Here is a 21,607-nt window from a genome sequence, read left to right as displayed (position 1 = left end):
CATAACCTGCTCTGCCCCTTTTGGTGCATTGTGACAAAAATAGACAAAAATAGAATGTAGCAAGTCTGAGCCCTGCTCTACAAAACTCAGTACATGCTCTACATGACAGCAGAGGGGTGCTGCTCTCCATTACTGACATGTTACAGAGATGGAAATGAATGTTTCTTTTTTTAGCTCCTTCTTTCAGCTTATCTCTATTTGATGGGTTCAAGGACAAAAGTCATGCATGTCATGTAGAAAATGTAACTGAACACCGACAGACTGAATATGTGTAGCAAATATACTGCCTTTACGTCATTGGAGGACATGAGTCTGTATTAGTCTGGCAGGAACTCCACCAAGGTCATGGTCATGGTAAACTAATTACATTTCCAATGTTTACGTGCATGAAAATGATGCTAGTCTTCTCTGTTGGGTGCTGGCACTTTAAAGGTGTTTGTTTGCACCCAGAATTCAGTGTGATAGAAGGAAGTGACATATGGCTACTCTCATCAGTGCCAACTGTTTTCCACCATAGGCTCCACAATGCTGTACCTGCCTCTTCGCTGGTTGACTTAAAACGCCAGCATGGGAATTTCGTCACAGCACCAGATTTAAAAGCTGTAGAATACTGTGAAATACTGAGAGATTTAGCAGGCGGCAATTAGGCTTTATCAACTTGTAAGAACTTGAATGTAATGGAAGTTCATTTATGTAAATGTCCAACACTGTAAGTTCAAGACTAAACTTTGGTTTTAGGATAGGGCTCACAGGGTTATATTTGATTTTTAACACATACTGCTGGATAAACCCTGACTGTATGTAATGCATTTCAACATGAGACTAAATATACAACTAATAACAATCTCTTCTGCACTTAATTACCATAACATTTTAAATTAAAGCTGCAAGAAGTGATGATTGCGGACACTGTAATTCAAAAGATTGTCACACAAGGCTTACTTCTTGTTGCCAGTAGTTGGTGCAATGATGAGAAATATGGGTAGGATTTGACGATGTATACTGAAATTACGACAACTTCCTGTTTTATGCTGAAATATTGAAATTTGCTGTGACACCACAACCGTGCTACTTGTCAAAAACATAAACTTTTCACTGTGAATGTCTCACGATTGCACATACCAGTGTCACAGTGTCTGGAATGCCAAAAATTCCTGTTGGATGTCCAAAACATTTGAAAATTCAGAGACATGTCGACCAATTGGGCCCTCACACCCTGACATGCACAGGGATGTGAGGGTTTGATCAATGCTACTTGCAGCTTTAATTGAAAACATTTAAGCTGTGGCTCCAAGAATTTCTTTTTTTTTTTTTCTTTTTTTTTTTTTTGGACGTCTGGACACATACCTGTCCCTCACAATTTTTTAGGTCACTTGCCAACACAAACTAACACAAGTGGCAGACAAAGTGCAGAAACAGCTGACTTTGACTTTACACAGACGCTAATTGTAACATTTTACTTCAGGACTTAAAGCCCCTCCACCCCTGTACGTGTCTGGGTGTGCATTTATCAAACTTCTAAGAAGTACACTTAAGAATGATCAAAGCAGCCAGCTGTGAAGTAAAGCACTTCTTTCTCTGAATGTGAAGAACAAGACACATTTATGAAGAAACTACTTACTACTTACTTTCATTCTATATGACGTCAACAACTCAACAAGTTGTGTACTTGTGCTGTCGGGAACTCATTTGTTTCCATTATTTTGACACTACATGGATGCAGGATAAGAACAGACTCAAGTGATCACATGATTAATCACATGTACCTTCAGAGCAGGACCAGCCAATCAGACAAAGGGTACTCATATCAGAATTGCAATATCAGTCAAATTAATCACAGTTAGATATTTTTTCAAAATTGTTCAGCCCCAATCAACAGTCTAATAAATTTCTTTGTTATAAACAGGGATTAAATAATAAGAAAGTAGCTGAATTGGAAAAAAAGAGAAAAACAAACTGCAGATGGAGGACATTCTACTGCTGGTAGATGACCTACAAACAAAATAAGTGGTAAAGTGGTCCTATCAAATATGCATTTAGAAAACAGGTCACAAGAAAGCAACTATTCTACTTGGTACATACAGCTGAAATTTTATTTATAATGATCAGTGCTGTACTGTGCAGTCATTCCACATTACTATGTACAATAGAAGACACTAACACAGTGTTCCTAACCTACTCAAGAGAGCCCTTGATCGCTCAAATGTGAGTCTAAACATGATAAATGGCTGTTTTATTGTATTAGCTGTTAGTGTAATGGACTAAGTGGAGAATTTTTACTTTTATTTTTCACTGAAATCCAAAATTTCACTCACAACTGTGTCCACATTCGAAGCCAACAGAATACTTTCCTCCTGACTGTTGTTGTCTCCTTGTTTGTGGTTTGTGTGTCTGTATGTGTGTGGGCTGATTGCAAGGTTTGTTAATGTCTTTGCTGCACTTCTTACATTTAATTGAATGTATTTTTCTATATGCACTGTATTAATCTGAATGTAAAAGTACATTGAGTTTACTTGTAATGTGTAAAAATAAATCTGCCTCGCCATGCCCTTGATCCGTGAGCGGTATTATCTACATCTCACCGTACAGTCCTCTGCAGCTCTTGGAGCGGCAGTGTGAATTTGACTGTATTTACCATATAGTAGCATTATTTTAGTCTGCTGCTTTCGTTTGATTTTGCTGCTCTTTGTGCCCAGATCCAGCTCCAGCTCTCAGTGGAGACCTTTTTTTAATTTAATCTCATTTTAAATATGCTTCTGCTGTGGATCATGCTCTGCTTGTGTTAATCCTCTGTGTAGTTCACCCTCAGGGACGGCGCATGAGACCCTGCTCAGGGTTATATGTGCCCCCATGACATTTTGTGTTGCTGAGTTTGAACAATGGGGGTGTTTAGTGTCTCTTAAACAGCAGCTACTCAGCAGTGAGAGCTGGACTAGCAGGACCAACAGCAGGACACCACCCCACTAAAGATTTTAATATTATTTTAAAGCTGTATAACAGTGGCAGCTGGTCAACAGACGGCGCTAGGTGCTGCCCCACCTCTCCCCACATCCTAAAACTTCAGAGAAGACTTAATTATTTTAAAATATATACTGTAGATTTCTTTAAATGAACAATGTCAATATTGTGCAGTTAGTGAATAAAATGTATGATGTGCACTAAAATGTGTTGTTAAAAATGTTTTAAGATATCCATTTACTCTCACTATGAGTTGTACATGCATGGTTGGATCCTCTCAATAGAAGAGATAGGAGCTTGGTGGCGCACAGAACCTCAGCGTTCATCTGAATGCTGCTGGTTTACACATCGTCAACCTCTGGGTGGCAGCAGAGAGCGACTGGCTCCATCTACCTCTGATAATTAATACAGCAGAGTGAGATCTCAGATGTGTTGATAGTTGGAAGAGTTTAGCGCATTAGCTGCTAGAATGGAGATATAAAATATGCGAAGTCACTATAAATAACGTGTTTTGAGAGGAGAACGTTTGCTTTAAACTTGCTCTGTGTCAGAAAACAGCCTCGTCCCAGACAAGAATCCACAACTTCAAACAATTTAAATGTGTTTAAACTAACAAGAACTACTGATGACATGAGGGGTAAAAATGTGCCATTACAATCATATTTGTTTTAAAATATATATATATTTTTATAAAAATGTTCCTAGATTTCTGTCAGATTTTTACCAAAACATGATTTAATCAGCATAAAGAGTAGGACTGTGTTACGTCCCTTAGCTCGTGATGGGAAAAAGGAAGGAACATAAAACCAGTTGTAATCGGTAAAGTTAAAGTTATTTATTTGTACCGCAGTTAAAGAGACAAGTACACAAAAAAAGAGGCATCAAAGCAGGCGACAGGACCAATGAGTGCTGCTCAACTCAAAGAAAAGAATAAAACTGAAAGAGAGCTCCCAAAATGGGGCTTAACAACTGCCTACAGTGGATAAAAAAGAAAAAAACAAAAGGGAAGCCTGTAGCTACCTACCTTGTCGAGTTTTAAAACAAAAATACAAAAGAGACATCACCCCTATGCCTAGTGTAGTCTAATAAAAGTCAAAAATCCTAGCAAGTGTGTGTCAACTTCAATCAGTTTTGAAACTGTTCCCTGGCCCAGTCCCTTTCAACGAGTACCTCATTCAAAATATCTTAATACAAACAACAACGAGAGGCACATGTGGCAAACTGTCTATGGCGAAGGCAGCCGCCATGACTGGCACGCTCCCTGAGCTTAAATCTCATCGACTTCCAGCTGCACTCCTGTGATTGGTGGATGGGCGATCAAGAGAAACCAATCAGCAGGCCGACCAACAGTGTAGATGACGCAGGCAACACCCCGCATAGCTGGAGGCCAATCATGGGCCGGAGTTCACACACTGCAATATACAAACAGAACTACACGGCACAAGGGTTAAGCACGGGGGGGCAGAAACGGTGGTGGCTGTAACAGCGTGTAAATCACCAGTTTCATCATGACACACTATTATTTTTTTTTTTTTTTGTGAACAAACTTTTTATTAGTTCATGTTGACAGAGCAGAAAATAAGTGTACATATATGGATGCACTTTTTAAATAAGTAAACTTAAATTATTTAATATTATGTTATACATGTACACAAAAGTAGCGAGCCTGCAGATAAAATACAAACATGCATATCCATGTATACCTTAACATAATATTGTAGGCACATAGACACAGACGTACACCTGCAAACACAATTCAATCCATGAGAAACATGGGTAGGAGCACCTGCTCATTTATGAACATCAGCCATATCAAGTCTACTCAGTCTACCAAGTCTACCACAGTCATGTCAATTCCACATGAGCAGGAGTCTGCCGAGTCCCCACCAGTAGCACCAAGTCTACCACAGTTAAGTCAATTCTGGTGGAGGAGGGTGGGTGGTGTGATTGCATTAGTCTAGGAGTTAAGTCTCCATTTTCTGTTGTCCTAAGGTTGATGGTTCAATTCCTCATTCTGAAAGCTTCAACATGATCTTGCAGAGCATCAATATCATCTCCTATCAGTGTGGTTGTTCTCTCAAATGATTCAATACAGCTTTGTCTGTAGAGACACCAACACTTGGTTTCCAAGTGTTGCTCAAACTCATGACCACAGGTATGAACACCACTGTTGGCAATATTAAAAAAAAAAAAATGTCAGCAGGAATAGCTCAACAAGATAAGCAGCTAATATCAGATACATGAGGTTGGAGGATCAATCCAAGCTCACCTGCCCTGAGATTTTCTTTTTCTTTTTTCTGGAGTTTTCTTTTGAGTATTTTGGCCAAGAAATACAACTACGATTGAAACTCAAGGTGTAACCTCAGTCTGAAAGGCAGGCGTGTCTCTGTTGGAAAAGAAAACACAATTGTTACATTTTCAAGTCAAAGCAATGTGGTCATCCAGACTCCTATTAAAGACCTGTAAAATTCAAAACCCAAATGAAAAGCAGCTGGTCACACTGAGAATAAATATCTTACCACAGTGAAGATGTTCTCTCAGATGTCCTCCATTGAGGCTGCATATCTACAAGTGTAAGAGAAATAAAAGTCAGGTTATTTGAAGTGTGGTTGTCTGAACGACTGATCCACAGTCAGTGTTTCCTACAGTAGATGGTGTTCAGTACAACACACTTCCTAGAAGCAGTGAGGGACACCAGCACAGAGGCTAAACAGAGTCCTGTTGTGGACAGAGTCAGCAATAAAACAGATTTTAGTCACCTGAAAAAAATGAATGTCAGTTTTATAATATTGTCACCACTTTACCTCGCTGTGAGGCAGCCTGTTCTTTTGGGAAACTACCATTACAGAAGTCAAATATCTGTCCAAGTCCCACAGTCAACTGTCAGAAACATCATTTTAGCTCACAGAACAGAGGAGTTTCTTCTCTACTGCTGCCTTGATCACTTATTTCAATTATACAGAGGTGGAAAGAGTACTTAAAGTACTCAAGTACAAGTACTGTTACACTGCTAAAATATTACTCAATTAAAAGTAAAAGTACTGGTGTTACATATATTTTTAAGTAGAGTAAAAGTACAAAGTATTTGTCTCAAAAACTACTGAGAGTGTTAGTTATTTCTAAACGTTGATGTCAGTCACCTCTAGAAAGGGTTACACATTTTCTGCATTTTCCTTAAATCATAGTTGAAAATGATTATTCATCATTAATAATTTATATGATACAAAGCACATTTTTCCTTTCTGTTTTTGTCATTTTTTTAGTTTTTTAGTTTAATTTTTCTTATTCAACAAACAGCTCCACCAGACAAAACATCAAATGAGGTGAAGTTACTGCCACGACTATTCAACCCATGAACACAGTTTTAATTGGTTAAATTCTTAACAGCAATTAATTGATTAATAATTAATCATTAACATCTTTACTCCAAATGTGCGCTGCTGCAGTGTTTTGTTTTGTTTTTCACTTGTATGTCACGTTTTTATTGGCTTGTTTGTGATCAGATCACCTGACTGGCTACTAAAATTCAGATGAAAGGTTTGGATATTAACTCAAATCATACTCAGTACTCACTAAGATTTTAAAAGTAACTAAGTAGATTACATCTTGTAATGCGTACTTAAGTGCAAGTAAAAGTACAGACTTGAATATATACTCATAAAAGTACAAGCACACTAAAAACTACTTAGTTTCAGTAATTTGAGTATTTGTAATTAGTTACTTCCACCCCTGCATTTATATCAGGGTCAGTGACACAGCAGACAGACTTTTGTGTCCAAGTGTAAAATTTCCTTTTAAAATAATTGAATCAATTCATAGCAGGTATCACTGTATACTGTGGAGACTGTTTACATTCAAATAATATATTTTATGTTTTAACATCTCAAACCACCCAAAATGTCAGGTGGTGCAACCGTAAGAGAAAATTAAAAATTATTAAAAATTATATTTTAATGATAGTTAGTTAAAATAAAATACTGTGACATGATTTTATGTTTGAAAATTTTCAAAACAAAAAAATACATGTCACATACTGGTAAAGCTGTTGAGATTACTGAAAAAAAATTATCCAGCAATTTGTATGTTGTCAAATGTCGGGGTGACATGTAGTATCTCACAAAAGTGAGTACACCCCTCACATTTCTGCAAATATTTAATTATATCTTTTCATGGGACAACACTGAAGAAATGACACTTTGATACAATGTAAAGTAGTCGGTGTACAGCTTGTATAACAGTGTAAATTTACTGTCCCCTCAAAATAATTCAACACACAGCCATTAATGTCTAACCGCTGGCAACAAAAGTGAGTACACCCTTAGGTGAAAATGTCCAAATTGGGCCCAAAGTGTCAATATTTTGTGTGGCCACCATTATTTTCCAGCACTGCCTTAACCCTCTTGGGCGTGGAGTTCACCAGAGCTTCACAGGTTGCCACTGGAATCCTCTTCCACTCCTCCATGATGACATCACGGGGCTGGTGGATGTTAGAGACCTTGCGCTCCTCCACCTTCCGTTTGAAGATGCCCCACAGATGCTCAATAGGGTTTAGGTCTAGAGACATGCTTGGCCAGTCCATCACCTTTACCCTCAGCTTCTTTAGCAAGGCAGTGGTTGTCTTGGAGGTGTGTTTGGGGTCATTAACATGTTGGAATACTGCCCTGTGGCCCAGTTTCTAAAGGGAGGGGATCATGCTCTGCTTCAGTATGTCACAGTACATGTTGGCATTCATGGTTCCCTCAATGAACAGGCTCCCCAGTGCCGGCAGCACTCATGCAGCCCCAGACCATGACACAACACCATGCTTGACTGTAGGCAAGACACACTTGTCTTTGTACTCCTCACCTGGTTGCCGCCACACACGCTTGACACCATCTGAACCAAATAAGTTTATCTTGGTCTCATCAGACCACAGGACATGGTTCCAGTAATCCATGTCCTTAGTCTGCTTGTCTTTAGCAAACTGTTTGCGGGCTTTCATGTGCATCATCTTTAGAAGAGGCTTCCTTCTGGGATGACAGCCACACAGACCAATATGATGCAGTGTGTGGTGTATGGTCTGAGCACTGACAGGCTGACCCCCAACACTTTCAGTATTCACATTTCTCTGTGCTGTAACATACAGGAAATTGGCCAGTTTCCCGAACCTGAGGCTTGTCCTGTCTTCTGACTGGTGGATTGACCTAAAATGTTTTTTGACAGTTAAAACTTCATACAGAGAGAATTACACCTGAAGCAGCTCAAAGTGTGAAGTTATTAACAGTTTAAAAAACACTGCCTGTCTGTCTGTCTCTATCTGTGTCTTTCTGTGTCCAACTTGTACATTTTAGACTGCAGTCTTTTTAACTGTTAAACTCAAAGTTTGAGCTGTTAATGTTAAATTCACTCATTCATTCATGAAATACCTGTCTTGTCTACACAGTGGATACACGTCCACTCACAGTTGCTGGGCAGAAATTGACAAGACTGATTGTGATTGGCTTATTTGAATGTCTAGCTCTCAGTGTAATGGCTGCCAACTAACATTTTTAATCTCAGCCATATTTTTCTTCTGTCCCACTTACTGACACAGCTTCTCATATATATATATATATACACACACACACACAAAAGCTGTTCTTTGTGTCTGTAAGGGGACTTTTACTGACATACACTCTCACCCATATACATACAAATATGCATGATAATGCATGTGCACACACACACAGACACACGCAACCTCAGTGATACATCTACTGCTATTAATACTTCTGGCAATATGGTGGGGATACTAGTCGGCAGTGAGCATCAGGCACACTCAAAATTTTGTTTGAAATTTTCTCATTTTCTCATTATTTTGCTGTGGGAGAGAAGCTTTACCAACCCAGAACATCGGCCTTTCTTGACATCCTGGGATCTTTCCGGTGTTCCATTTATGAACAGCTTGGACAAATCCTACTGATTCTACCTTCATCTTCTCAAAATACGTGCTTACATACAAACTACAAATGTGCACAGACTTGTCAGATCACAGAGACTCACCAGTTCCAGGACATTCAGTTCATCTGAGGAGACTTCCAAGGATAAAAAGCCTCTCCATGGGATGGTGTTTGAGTACTGACTCCAAGAAAGACTTTCTTGTTCAAAGGGAATTCGTTCAACACATCCTTCTTGAGACACAATTTGAGAAACTCTACAATTTCAGTTTCCACTGACCGCATAGGCTGTCTGTCCTCTGTCTCAAATGAAAAACGTCTCCCTCAGACTCTCCTCCTGTGACAGGTGGTAGTTCTTGTGGTAATGGAAATACAGTAAAACTGCAAAGTAGCGGACTGCTCAAGTACTTGAATTGCAAAACTAACTTGCTGCATTACTTGTTACAATAAAAAAATAATCAGAGTACTCAAACAGTTACTTTACAGTAAGGATGACAACGATAAATCAATGATCGATTAATTGCTCATTAAGAATTGGTCGAACAAGAAAATTTAATTGATTTACTATCAAATAAATTATTATTTTTGAGTGTTGAGCATGTAGGCCTTGACGTCTTTATATATTTCATAGGCTGTAATGCTGTCACAGAATAACAAATAGAACAAATACAAATAGCATGTTACTCCCAGCACTGCTCCCAAGCAGGTAAACCCAACTGATTCTAATGACCGAACAGCTTTTTCTCATTTTTAACCCCCCTCCCTTTAAGGCATTACACAGCAAAATCATCAGGATGTTGTTTTCTCTGATGTGGAGTTCATTAACTGCAGCTGTTACTGCTGTCAGTGGGGGTTCAGATTTCTTGTAGATATTTATTAAGCCTCATGCTGTTCTGAATGATGAGACACTTGATAGGACCTTATATTGAGCTGTTTAAGACAGTTTAAGCAGTTGTCGGAATAAGAAAGTGCTCTCTGCTGCTGAACTTGGACTATAGCTGAGGAGAAGACCCTGTTGGAAGTGGATTATACTTTACATGAATAAATATTCCTCTTACAGCCTGAAGTTGTCACTTCAATAAAAACATCAGGGAGTGGATTAAACAGACCTTCAGAGTGGGAGAGTTTTCTGGTTTTCCTCTGCTGCCTGCAGTCAGTACTGATAATTCAAGTGCAGCAGCTATTTGCAAATATATCCATCCAAGGTTATGTTTTCAGTTGTTTGTTTGACTGTTTTTCAGCAGTACTGATTACTGGCCCCATTAAACTAAGAGGAAGGATGTTGCATGTGGAAGATCCTTTTAAATTTGTGGATGTGGAGGAAATGAGAAGACTGTCACAGAGGGACTCTTTCAGAAAATTTGGCAACCTGTTATTAGTCTGACAGAAATTAGAGTGAATGGTCAGTGCTGTGGCTGGTTAACCGGGTCATGGTGTCGTAGGTCAATGCCATCTAACTTATTTCTTCTTTCTTTTCCGTGCTATCATTCTATTTTTTTTTTTATCTGTTCTGTACTTTTACACAACTCTTCAAAATGAATAAACACGTTTCAAAAAATGGAGCAGATCCAAATCTCATGGTGGATACACAACTCATTTTTCACTTTAGTAAAAATTGCAAAACAAATCAATTGGCCTTGCCCTTCTAGTTAAATCTGTATTTTGGCAGTGTAGCTCCCAAAACAGAGCCGTGAATCCTCAGTAAATGTCCCCCACATTTCTGCAGTACAGTACTGATACAATTGATCCTGTGCATTAAAATGAGGGTGAAGTGGAATACTTAAAGGCCTGAAGTTCCAGTTCCAGTACAGTGTATAAAAGGAGGAGCTAAATATAAATCATCACAGTTACGACTTGTAAAAAACATTTCTTTCAATTACACATTAAATAAGTTATAATAACTTAAATAAAAACACACACTAGCTATAAAATATACTAAAAAATGAACAGGTGCAGATGCATATAAAGACATTCAGTGAAGATTTTTTGTTTACAGACTTTAGGCTGAAGATTAAGTATTAGTAACGTGAACCAGGAAGCACTGTCATCTCTGTTATGTGGAATATTGACTAATACACTACTGTCGATGAGAAGCCATTCACCTGAACTCATTTTAACACTGACGTATTGATTATTGCTTATGTTGTCCATCTCTGGCTTCAACACAGGTGTCAGCATTAGCTCTCACTGACACACATCAGTCTAATCTTATGTTTGTGCATTAACTCCTCTGGGTGGTGGGGGTGGGGGCTGTGATGGGGAGGACCACTCCCTGTCTCTGCAGATGTCTCAGGATGTCCAGGATGGAGTCCAGCTCCAGACGGAAAGCCTCCAGCTCCCTGCTCTTGTCCTGAGCCAGACGCTTCCAGCGCTCCACCTCTGTCTGCTGATCGGCATCCAACGTCTGCCACGAGCCACCAATCACCTGCCGGGAGAGGGACAGACATTTAGTGAGGTTAGACATTGTCTTTGTTCATAACCCACAACTAAAGATGTAGCTGCTGTCACGGGCTCTGCTTTAGGTCTCACTGTGCTGCACCTCTCTGGAAGAGAATTAAATGTGAGCTCTGCTCAGGAGAAGGTACTGAATCAAATTTCAGATATTTGGGGCTGAGGGCAGGGCGCTTGAGCTTTGCACACTTGCTTTTTGCTTCATTGTGTCCAAATCCTTCTGTTGGATGGAGTTTCTATTCTTCCATGACATTAATTCCATATTTTGACTTTCATTACATCTGATCAGATATTCATTCCATACTGAATTTTATTCCATATTTTGATTTTCATTCTGTATAATCAGACTTATATTCCACATTGCTAGACTTTTGATCTTTATTATCAGACTTTCATTCCATATTATTGTGCGACCAAACGCTGCATCACTAGATTTTGTCAAAAGTCAAAGTTAAGTTTGACTCCGCTGTTTCTTCTTTGTCCTCTAATTCATGAGACAATCTGCATGCTGATGATAACTCATAGTATGGAGCAGAGAGAGAGTAGGACCGACTTGTCCTCAGGGTGAAGATGCTCAGTTGTGTGGGGACTTTCATTCCATACTATCAGACTTCTGTTTCACAATCGGACTTTCATTCCATATTCTTTATTGCTATCCATTTAATAACCTTGCAACTGACATAAGAGAATAATCCCATTTCATTTGGTTATTGCAGGACAGTATTGTGAAACATAACAGCAAAAGTTACATTGTTATGAGGGTAAAATTATTTGCTACCAATAAAGAGTGGTTGTACTATGGAGTTATGAAAATCTACTCTGTCGGTCATCAATTCAAGATCTTCACCAAATGAGCACAATGGATCTTTAGTTGACCATGGCAACATGGAAAATTCAATTAAAGTCCTAAAATACAGGTTACACAAAAAGATGCCACACAGATGCATTGTAATCTATTTGTCCTGCTAGACTAACAGGGTCCACAGTGAAAGGTTGGTGGCCTGGGGCCATTAAAACAGTATCTTAAGCTCTCCATGAAGAGTAAATTGTGGCCTCAGTAGTACCTGCTGCAGCTCTCTCTCTCTGTGTTGGTGTCTGAGCTCCATGTTGAGGATCTTTCTCTCCAGGCTACACAGCAGTTTCACCTCTGGGCTCTGAGCTTCTTTTGCTTCCTTCAGCTCCTTCAGCAGTCTGGTGAGCTGAACACATGACTGAAGCAGTGACTCAGTGTTCAAATAAGAAACAATTCTAAACAAAACAATTCTCTTTTTTCTTGCTTAAAATCAAGGGGCATGTAATTGCTTGTTATAAAAGCAATACAAAATGTAATGCAAATCAAAACCCAGATGACAAACAGTAAGAAAAATTGCGTAATTTGTCTTCCATTAAATGTTCCTTACATTACAATGACAGGGATCAGAATCAGAATTTACGCCTCACCTGTTTCTGCAGAGCATCCTCTCTGGTTCTGGATATTGCCAGTGCACTCTTAGTTCCCTGCAGCTCTTTCAGCTGCTCTTGCAAATGTTTCACTGTAATCTGCAGGTAAATATTAAAGTTAAGGCAACAGGATGAGTCTAAGGACATTTTACGGACTTGACTTTGATTGGTTAGTGAGCCAGTACCTCCTGAGTGTCGAGCTTATTGGCTAGTTCGGCAACTTTTGAGGACGAGTGCTCCAGGGCATGGGTGGCACGCAGCTGGTCTAACACCCGGAGGTGTTCTGCTTTCATAGAGGACAGCTGCCCTGCAGATCGCTCCTGCACCCTAACAGACCACATTCAATTCAGTTAGTTGATCACATCCAGAAAATATCAGTGATTGTGTTCACACTGACACACAGACCTGCACAGCTCCTCCTTGGCTTGTTCTGCATCAGCCTTTAACGCCTCTTTGTCCCGCTCACTCTGCAGCTGCAGCTGCACCAGCTGCTGCTTCAGAGCCTCGTTCTCCTGCAGAACCTCGGAGATATGACTGCCTGTCAAAAATATACAACAATAAAAGACATTATTCAACTATTTGCTAATGCTAATAGCAACAGCCCGTGCTTGACATATCTCACTGTTACCGTTCTCCTGTCGCTCTGTTTCTGCCAGTCTGTCGTTGCTCTTTGGCATCTTTGCTACCGTCTAATTTTGCAAAGTTGCTCATAATTGTTTTTCTTTTTTGTTTTCTCATGTTTCATCCTATTGCTTGCATTTTTTTGTTGTTTTTGACCTTGCTTGTGCTGGTGTTGTTTTTGCAGTGTTTGCCTTTGGTCTTTCTGAACTGTGATTTGCTTTGCTTTTATTACTCTGCTTTTACACGTGTCCATGTCTGTTTTCTGCTTAATACTGTCTGTGTTCTGCTTTTACTGTGATTAAAATGCTTTTAGAATTGTTGTTTTAACTTGTTTCTGAATTTTTATATTGATTTTAGGTTGCCAACACCAACTTTACATCTGGCCAGGGACTACAGATGAAAACTAGCCTTTTGGCTAATTCTGGCATATTTATAGTAATGTTTATTAATATGCACTGTCCCTGAGAAATAAATGAATAAATAAGTAAAATAAAAATGCATAAACCTAAGGGTAAAAAGGCATTAAACACAGCAGAGACAGGAGTAGTGATGCAAACTAACCTTTAAAAACCATGCAGAACCTTTTACTGAGAGCTGATGCTGTAATTGTATTAACAACATATTTTGTATATTTTCTGAAAAAAAAACAATGTTAATTTAACATCCTATTTGGCAAGTGCTACTGCATGTTGTTGTATCATTATTCCTTTAAGGACAAGTCAACATTGTGTCTTTAAACAATGGTCTCATGCCCACGTGGACATTGAAGAACATTTGGTCACTGTGATTGTCCACACTAATCTTACTGAAGAGACCTTATCCTAACATGATTCTAAGCCGGGGAACAAAATCTACAGCTCTTGTTTAGTGCAAAAGACGAAATGTCATCATTTAAGGTTGAATTGAGTTCATCTGTTCGGATTCCCTCTTTATGTTTCTGTCCCTCCACTGCAGCTCAGTAAGAAAACACTGTCTGTGGAAACAAAGGGGACTTGGCAATAAATACAGTAACTTTGGAAGATTCCAGCTGGGCCTTTCATACTCAGACTGCTAAAGCCTAATATTAGCATCAGCTGAACTTCATTTTCACTCAGAAAAAGGGACTGTTCCCCACCTCTTACACTGGAATCACTGTGGGGATTTCTTCACGGCCGTTGTGGACAAAAGGGGTGATTACAGCAACCAATAAAACAGACAATATACATTTTAGCTTCTACATAACTCAAGTCAGCTGAATACTAACAGGTATGTTTAAGGGTATAATATGCTGCCATGCACTTTCCTCTCACAGCTGTTAAAAGATAACAGGTATTGTATCTGCTTTGTAGTTTTTGATCTGGTTTAAAATTGTAGCCACTGACCATGATAATGAGCGTTATCTATTTTTCTGACAGACAGGCAGCACAAACAGGGCTGCAGTGGCCCATTATGTTCTTTATATTATCTTGGACTTGTCTTGGTGTCATGTGTGTTTGGACTGGGCTGTCTCTCTCACCTTTTAAAGTTTTTGGTCTTGACTAAGCCCAGTTGACTTGTTATTTTTGCCTTTCCTGCTGAGTGTCACTGGCTTTTCTCCCACCGGTCTGGAGCTCTGCTGTCACTCAGCAGTGCGATACAACCAAAAACTCATACCTTGCTATAAGTCATTTCATATGCAGATAATACATATCATGATATAGCACATTCTCTAAAAGTTCTGTGAATAGGAGTTCTTCACCTGTTCCAAATGCTCATTCTGTGTCATCTTCACTCTCCTCCCTGTTTGTATGTGTTTGCTTCATGCAAATTTCCTGCCTGGATCTGAGCCATGCAGAACACAACATCATCCAAATGATGCAAAATATAACCTGAATAACTATTTGTGATGAAATGGTGTGTGTTTGAATGTTGTGGGGGTGGGTGAGTTGGAACGAGAGGTATGTGAATAGCATGTAAGATGAGTGAATGATTGTCTAGTGTCTTGTATTTTATGTCTTGTGTATATAAATGTATGGAAGGATTGATATTTTATGTTGCTTGACACCAATGAAGGACAGGACGTGCTATGGAATATATACTGATCAGACATAACATGATGACCACCTGCCTAATATTGTGTTGGTTCCCCTTTTGCTGCCAAAACAGTCCTGACCCATCGAAGCGTGGACTCCACTAGACCCCTGAAGGTGTGTTGTGGTATCTGTCACCAAGATGTTAGCAGCAGACCCTTTAAGTCCTGTAAGTTGTGAGGTGGGGCCTCCATGGATTGGACTTGTTTGTCCAGCACATCCTACAGATGCTTGATTGGATTGAGATCTGGGGAATTTGGAGGTCAAGTCAACACCTCAAATTCGTTGTTGTTCTCCTCAAACCATTCCTGAACCATTTTTACTTTGTGGCACGGAGCATTATCCTGCTGAAAGAGACCACAGCCATCAGGGAATACTGTTTCCATGAAAGGGTGTACATGGTCTGCAACAATGCTCAGGTAGGTGGTACATGTCAAAGTAACATCCACATGGATGGCAGGACCCAAGGTTTCCCAGCAGAACATTGCCCAAAGCATCACTGTGACGGTCACAGGCCTTAGGTCAGTTCCTGTTCCTGCCTCTGCTTTCTCTTGCAGGTTCCCTCCCTGGTTGCTTACCCCTCCCTCCTCATTGGGGATTGCTTTCAAGTGAAAGCAATCCCCAACGAGGAGGGCATTGCCTTTAAAAGCTTGGGAGAATCCAATCCTCCTGGAAGGCTGGTGCCTTTCAGGCACCCACTGGTTTTGTTTGGTTTGACTTTGTTTAGCTTAGCCTTGGTTTCCTTGTACACATAGCTTATGTTAGCACACATTCACAGCACCCAACACCTTCATTACACCACTGATTCTCCTACTTAGTCATTGGGTTTTATATGTTGCTTTATTTTCAATAAATTATTTGTTTAAAAGATGTTACTGTGTGGACTGTGTATGCTCTCCAACGAGCTGGACATAACAATCACACTGCCTCCGCTGACTTGTCTTCTTCCCACAGTGCATCCTGGTTTTATGTGTTCCCCAGGTAAGCAACACACACACCCCCAGCCATCCATGTGATGTAAAAGAAAACGTGATTCATCAGACCAGGCCACCTTCTTCCATTGCTCTGTGGTCCAGTTCTGATGCTCATGTGTCCATTGTTGGTGCTTTCGGCGGAGCACAGGGGTCAACATGGACACCCTGGTCTGCAGCTATGCAGCCCCATACACAACAAACTGTGATGCACTATGTATTCTGACACCTTTCTATCAGAACCAGCATTAACTTCTTCAGCAGTTTGAGCAACAGTAGCTCATCTGTTGGATCAGAACACACAGGACAGCTTTCACTCCCCACATGCATCAGTGAGCCTTGGCTGCCCATGACCCTGTCACCGGTTCATCAATGTTCCTTCATTGGACCACTTTTGATAGATACTGACCACTGCAGACCAGGAACACCCAACAAGAGCTCCAGTTTTGGAGATGATCTGACCCAGTCGTCTAGCCATCACAATTTGGTCCTTGTCAAACTCACTCATATCCTTACACTTGTCCATTTTTCCTGCTGCTAACACATCAACTTTGAGGACAAAATGTTCTTGCTGCCTAATATATCCCACCCACTAACAGGTGCCATGATGAAGAGATAATCAGTGTTATTCACTTCACCTGTCAGTGGTCATAATGTTATGCCTGATCAGTGTATATTGTGTTAAAAGGTATTATTAGTTTTGGTATTGAAAGACTGTAAGTTAAACCTCATGGTGCACAGAATAATAAAGATAAAAATCTTTATCTTAAATAAAGATAATTATACAAAAAAGAACTATTTGTGATGAGATAAACAATGTTTTTCTATTTTCATACAACATATATCATCATATTGCTCAGCCTGACACAAACCTGATTTTAGAAGTTTTAAGGGAAAGCTAGAAAATGGTACATTAACATATCAGCTCTAACTAACTATTTTCAGAGATGAGATAAACATGGAATTATTATGCAAGTCACTGCTTCCCAGACTTTGTCAGGTGAGTTATCTTTTTTTTTTTTTTTTGGAACTCATAGATATTCTAGTTTTCATCTAAGCATGCAGAGCAAAGTCAACCGTAATGTCCACATTCCTACCTGTGAAGACGGTGGGCTGGTATGTCTTCTCATACTGAGCAGCTGGAAACGTTTCTTCCCCTCCTCGTGTCTCTGTTGCGGGAGCAGAGCTGAGTGTTTTTGCGGGGCCTGCTTGTCTTTTGGTCTCTGTAGAACGGGCTTCTGGTCGAGGACCAGGGACAGACAGCATGCTCCTCCTCTCCTTCTGCAGTCTCTCCACAGTGCGGCTCAGCTCCTGAATGCTTCGTGTCTTGGTGCTGAGCTCTTGGTTCAGCCGCTCTATCCGGACGCTGAATGCTTCCTCGGCTTGCCGCTGGTGTCGGCCTGGACTTGGATGGGCCTGTCCAGGAGAGACATCAGTTTGTATAAGTAAGTAAAATTTAATTTTCTCTACCTGCCTTTGCTTCATCACATACAGTCCAACATTTTACAAAGTCCAATATTTCAAATGTCCGTGGCAAAGAATCTTATATTTCTGTCTAAAAGTTTAATTAATTCACTTTTCACTGACACAGATCAGTCAGTCAGCATGCTAGAGGTAACAGTGAGGCTAAAGCTAAGAAGACTTAACCGGTCTGTGTAGCTCCTGTACCAACCTTGTGTTTGAGCTGCTGCTGGAGAGACTCAATCTGGTCCTGGAGAGATGTCTCTTTCTCCCGGTGGCTCTTCTTCACACTCTGCAGCTCATCCTCCAGCGTTTGAACCTGTGACATCCACGGCTCGGCCCCTGCTGCTGAGTTTGCTGCTTCCAGCTGCTGTTTCTGTTCCAGCTGCTGCTCCAGCTCTGAGATCTGCTGCTCGTAACGGAGCTAAACGGTTCACACAAACAAAGGTGTTGAAATGTCATGTTTTTCAGTATTTCTGCTTTTTAACTTCATAAATTCTTTCACAAAGTGGAAAAGTGTGCTGTGGTCTGATGAGTCCACATTTCAGACTGTTATCACTAATCATGGACATCATGTCCTCTGGGCTAAAGAGCAAAAGGACCATCCAGATCGTTACCAGTGCTAACTTGAAAAGACAGCAGCTGTGATGGTATGGGGGTGTGTAACTGTCACATCTGTGAAGGCCACATTAATGCTGAAAGGTTCATACAGATTTTGGAGTGACACATGGTGCAGGGACAACAGAGACATCCCTGCTTATTTCAGTGAGACAATGCCAAAACACACTGTGCACATGTTCCAACGGCGTGTCTTCATAGTAAAAGAGTTCAGGTACTAGACTGACCTGCCTGCAGTCCAGACCTGTCTCCCATTGAAAATGTGTGGTGCATTATGAAGCACAAAATACAACAACAGAGACCCAGAACTGCTGAGAACCTGAAGTCGTATATCAAGCAAGAATGAGAAAGAATTTCACTTTGTTTTTTTCACAATTTTCACAGTGTTGTTAAGAGAAAAGATGATGTATCACAGTAGTAAACATGCTCCTGTTCCAACCTTTTTGAAATGTGACAATAAAGTTCATCAAAACAATAAAGTTTATCAGTTTGAACATTAAACATTAATGTATTAAACTGAATATAGATCAAAAAGTTTTTGCAAATCATTGCATTCTTTTTCCATTTACGTTTTACACAGTGTCCTGGGTTTTAAAACTGGGGTTGTAAAAGTAGCTATAAAAACAGGTTTTTGTAAAATAGTATATCACTGAGTAAAACATTAACAGGCCTCTGTGAGATGTGGGGTAAATCTTTGTGTCTGATTGGTTATTACTCCTGAATACCCACTTGAGAGCTGCTCTTAAATGTTGCCTCTGTACTTCGCTGTCAATAGGAGTAAATATGTTTTATTGCTAATTCCAAAGTTGGCCCTTTAGTGTAAAAGTTTCAATTTTATAATATAATAATGCCATTTAATAATGTCATCACGCCATCAGGAAATACACCTTATTATATATATTATAATATATTTATCTGACAATGTCATTTTAACTGTTAGATAACAGTTTACCACATCATACAACAGTTGTAGTATTGTCAAATTGCTGTATTGCTGTTGTACCTTGATTCTGTGGAACTGTTGTTCCATGGCCCGCAGGCTGCGCTTGGACTCCTCATCGTGGCTCTCCAGCTCAGCTTCCAAACGCTGAATCCTGCGTTCCAGCAAGGCGTTGATCCTGCTGGGTGGGGACGTCTTGGCAGCGTCGTCCTCTTGATTCCCGGCTGTGGCTGCAGCGTAGATCAGAGCAGGCAGGGAGTTTGGGTTTCTACGTCTTAGTATCTGCTCCAGCTCCTTGACCTGGTAAAAACAGAAAGACTCTCAAGAAATGAAGAGACATGAACTCGAGAGAAAAGGGAGGGAGTGTAACAACTTTGATCAGTTAGCTTGTTTGTTACTATGTGTGAGAAACCTGTCGCTCCAGGTCCTGCATCCTCTTAGTTTCCACTGTTTTCTCTTTGGCTTTTCTCTGCTGCTCACTGCTTCTTTTGCCCACATCCATCTTCAGTTTTTCTACCTGAAATAGAGACAAACTGTTAATTCTAACACAGTTAACAACATTAAACTGTGACTGTCTTTCAGCACGCTTTCCGCCTCACATCACAACTGATACTACAAAGTTTCTGCCTCTTTGCATTCTGCCTCACAGGTTGATTCCATTGACATTAATAAAGATGGTTGACGTGTCTCTGCTTCCTCTCACTGTACAAAAATGTATCCCAGATACCAGCGCTGCCACCTTGCAACAGTGACGTCATTTGGAGTCAGAGTCTGAGTCAGGGTTTGAGCATGGTATCTAGGTCCCGCCAATACACCTGGCCGACTCACTCATGAGAGAGCTCAGCTGTCAATCATGATGTGAAACCATCCTTTTTTAAGCATCAAATAACTAATTAAAAACAAACTGATAAACAACACTTGAACAAACATCTGCATGATAAGAACTAACTTACATGACAGAAACCATCTCTACCAAAATTTACTTTACTTTGATTTTTTTGTTTGGGCCATGTCCCATTTTCTAACATGGAGGGGGCGGGGTTTACTGCCAACACTTAGAGAAACAAGCTTGTGTTTTTGTAGTACTTCTTATATCCAGGAAGGTTATATAAAAAGAATTAACGCTGTAACATTTTTTTTAGTAGATTTGCCTACAACTGTAGCTGTGAATGGGAACTAAGGATAAATAAAAACAACTCAATCAAAGAAATAAGAAAAGAAAAGAGGTGAGATGAGATAAGCTTAATTGATCACACAATGTAGAAATCAACACATTACTGCAGCTAAAAAGAGATACAGGTAAAAAAGATAAAGTAAAAAAAGAACAAAAACATAAGAGGATAAACATATTTTAAAAAATATATATACGTAAATTTGATTAGAAAAAGCCACACACAAAGACCATATACACTATATACACCTTTCACTTGTATAGATATGTGGAAAAAAACATGGCTATATATGTATGGAGATACATACACACACACACACACACACACACACACACACACACACACACATATACATGTTGTATGGATAATGCAGGATAATTGCACAGAAGCTGTAAATATTCACATGGTGTGTGACATTGTATTATGAGAAGAAATGCACTGACCAAAATGTTTCAAAATGTCAGGTTTTATTGTAAATATTGATTTACTGAGTGGACTAAGTGTGGATGAGAGATTGAAAGAGATTGACAGGATTAGAAAGGAAGGCAAAAAAGAAAAGATGGTGACTGGAAAAAAAAACAGAAGCCCAAACCCTTTACCATCCACCATAACGAGAAAGTTCACGCAATGAAAGCCCAAAAAAGCCAGCAAAAGAAAAAGAAAAAGAAAAAGAAAAAGAAAAAGAAAAAGAAAAAGAAAAAGAGAGTCTACAGGGATTCATGTTGAGCATCCCTGAAACCTGCTGTGTTGTTGCTTTGTTACAGAAATGTCTCTCCCTGCTGCTGCCCAGTCCACTGGCCTTTTACCTTCATCCAAAGGGGACAAGTTACAAAACCTGAACTTTTTGTTTTTCCTTTCTCCTGACCTCAGATATACTAGAGAGTAGGGCTGCGACAAACAAGTATTTTATTATTGATTATTCTGTCAATTATTTTTTGGACTAATCAACCACTTGTTGATCCATAAAACGTGAGAAAATGCTCGGACTGCTTACATCTAACGGACTTTGTGT

General features: G+C 39.8%; 1 protein-coding gene across 1 annotated transcript in view; it reads right to left on the bottom strand.

Moving 5' to 3' along the window:
* Window positions 1–10,958: 10,958 nt before the first annotated feature.
* cep162 (centrosomal protein 162) overlaps window positions 10,959–21,607 on the bottom strand; it is a 33,798-nt gene continuing 23,149 nt past the window's right edge. The window contains exons 22-30 of the mRNA XM_084725982.1: window positions 19,836–19,940; window positions 19,487–19,723; window positions 18,077–18,289; window positions 17,502–17,820; window positions 13,170–13,302; window positions 12,950–13,091; window positions 12,765–12,863; window positions 12,389–12,523; window positions 10,959–11,298 (exon numbers count right to left, since the gene is read on the bottom strand). Of these exons, the coding sequence (XP_084582108.1) occupies window positions 11,095–11,298; window positions 12,389–12,523; window positions 12,765–12,863; window positions 12,950–13,091; window positions 13,170–13,302; window positions 17,502–17,820; window positions 18,077–18,289; window positions 19,487–19,723; window positions 19,836–19,940 (1,587 nt within the window). The 3' untranslated portion in view covers window positions 10,959–11,094. The remainder of the gene's footprint in view (window positions 11,299–12,388; window positions 12,524–12,764; window positions 12,864–12,949; window positions 13,092–13,169; window positions 13,303–17,501; window positions 17,821–18,076; window positions 18,290–19,486; window positions 19,724–19,835; window positions 19,941–21,607) is intronic.

Source organism: Lutjanus erythropterus, chromosome 9 (genome assembly GCF_056507025.1).
Source record: "Lutjanus erythropterus isolate fLutEry1 chromosome 9, fLutEry1.hap2, whole genome shotgun sequence".
In the NCBI taxonomy this organism is placed as follows: Eukaryota; Metazoa; Chordata; class Actinopteri; order Lutjaniformes; family Lutjanidae; genus Lutjanus; species Lutjanus erythropterus.
Note: the sequence above shows the minus strand (reverse complement) of the source record. Positions and strands in the feature narration are given on the sequence as shown.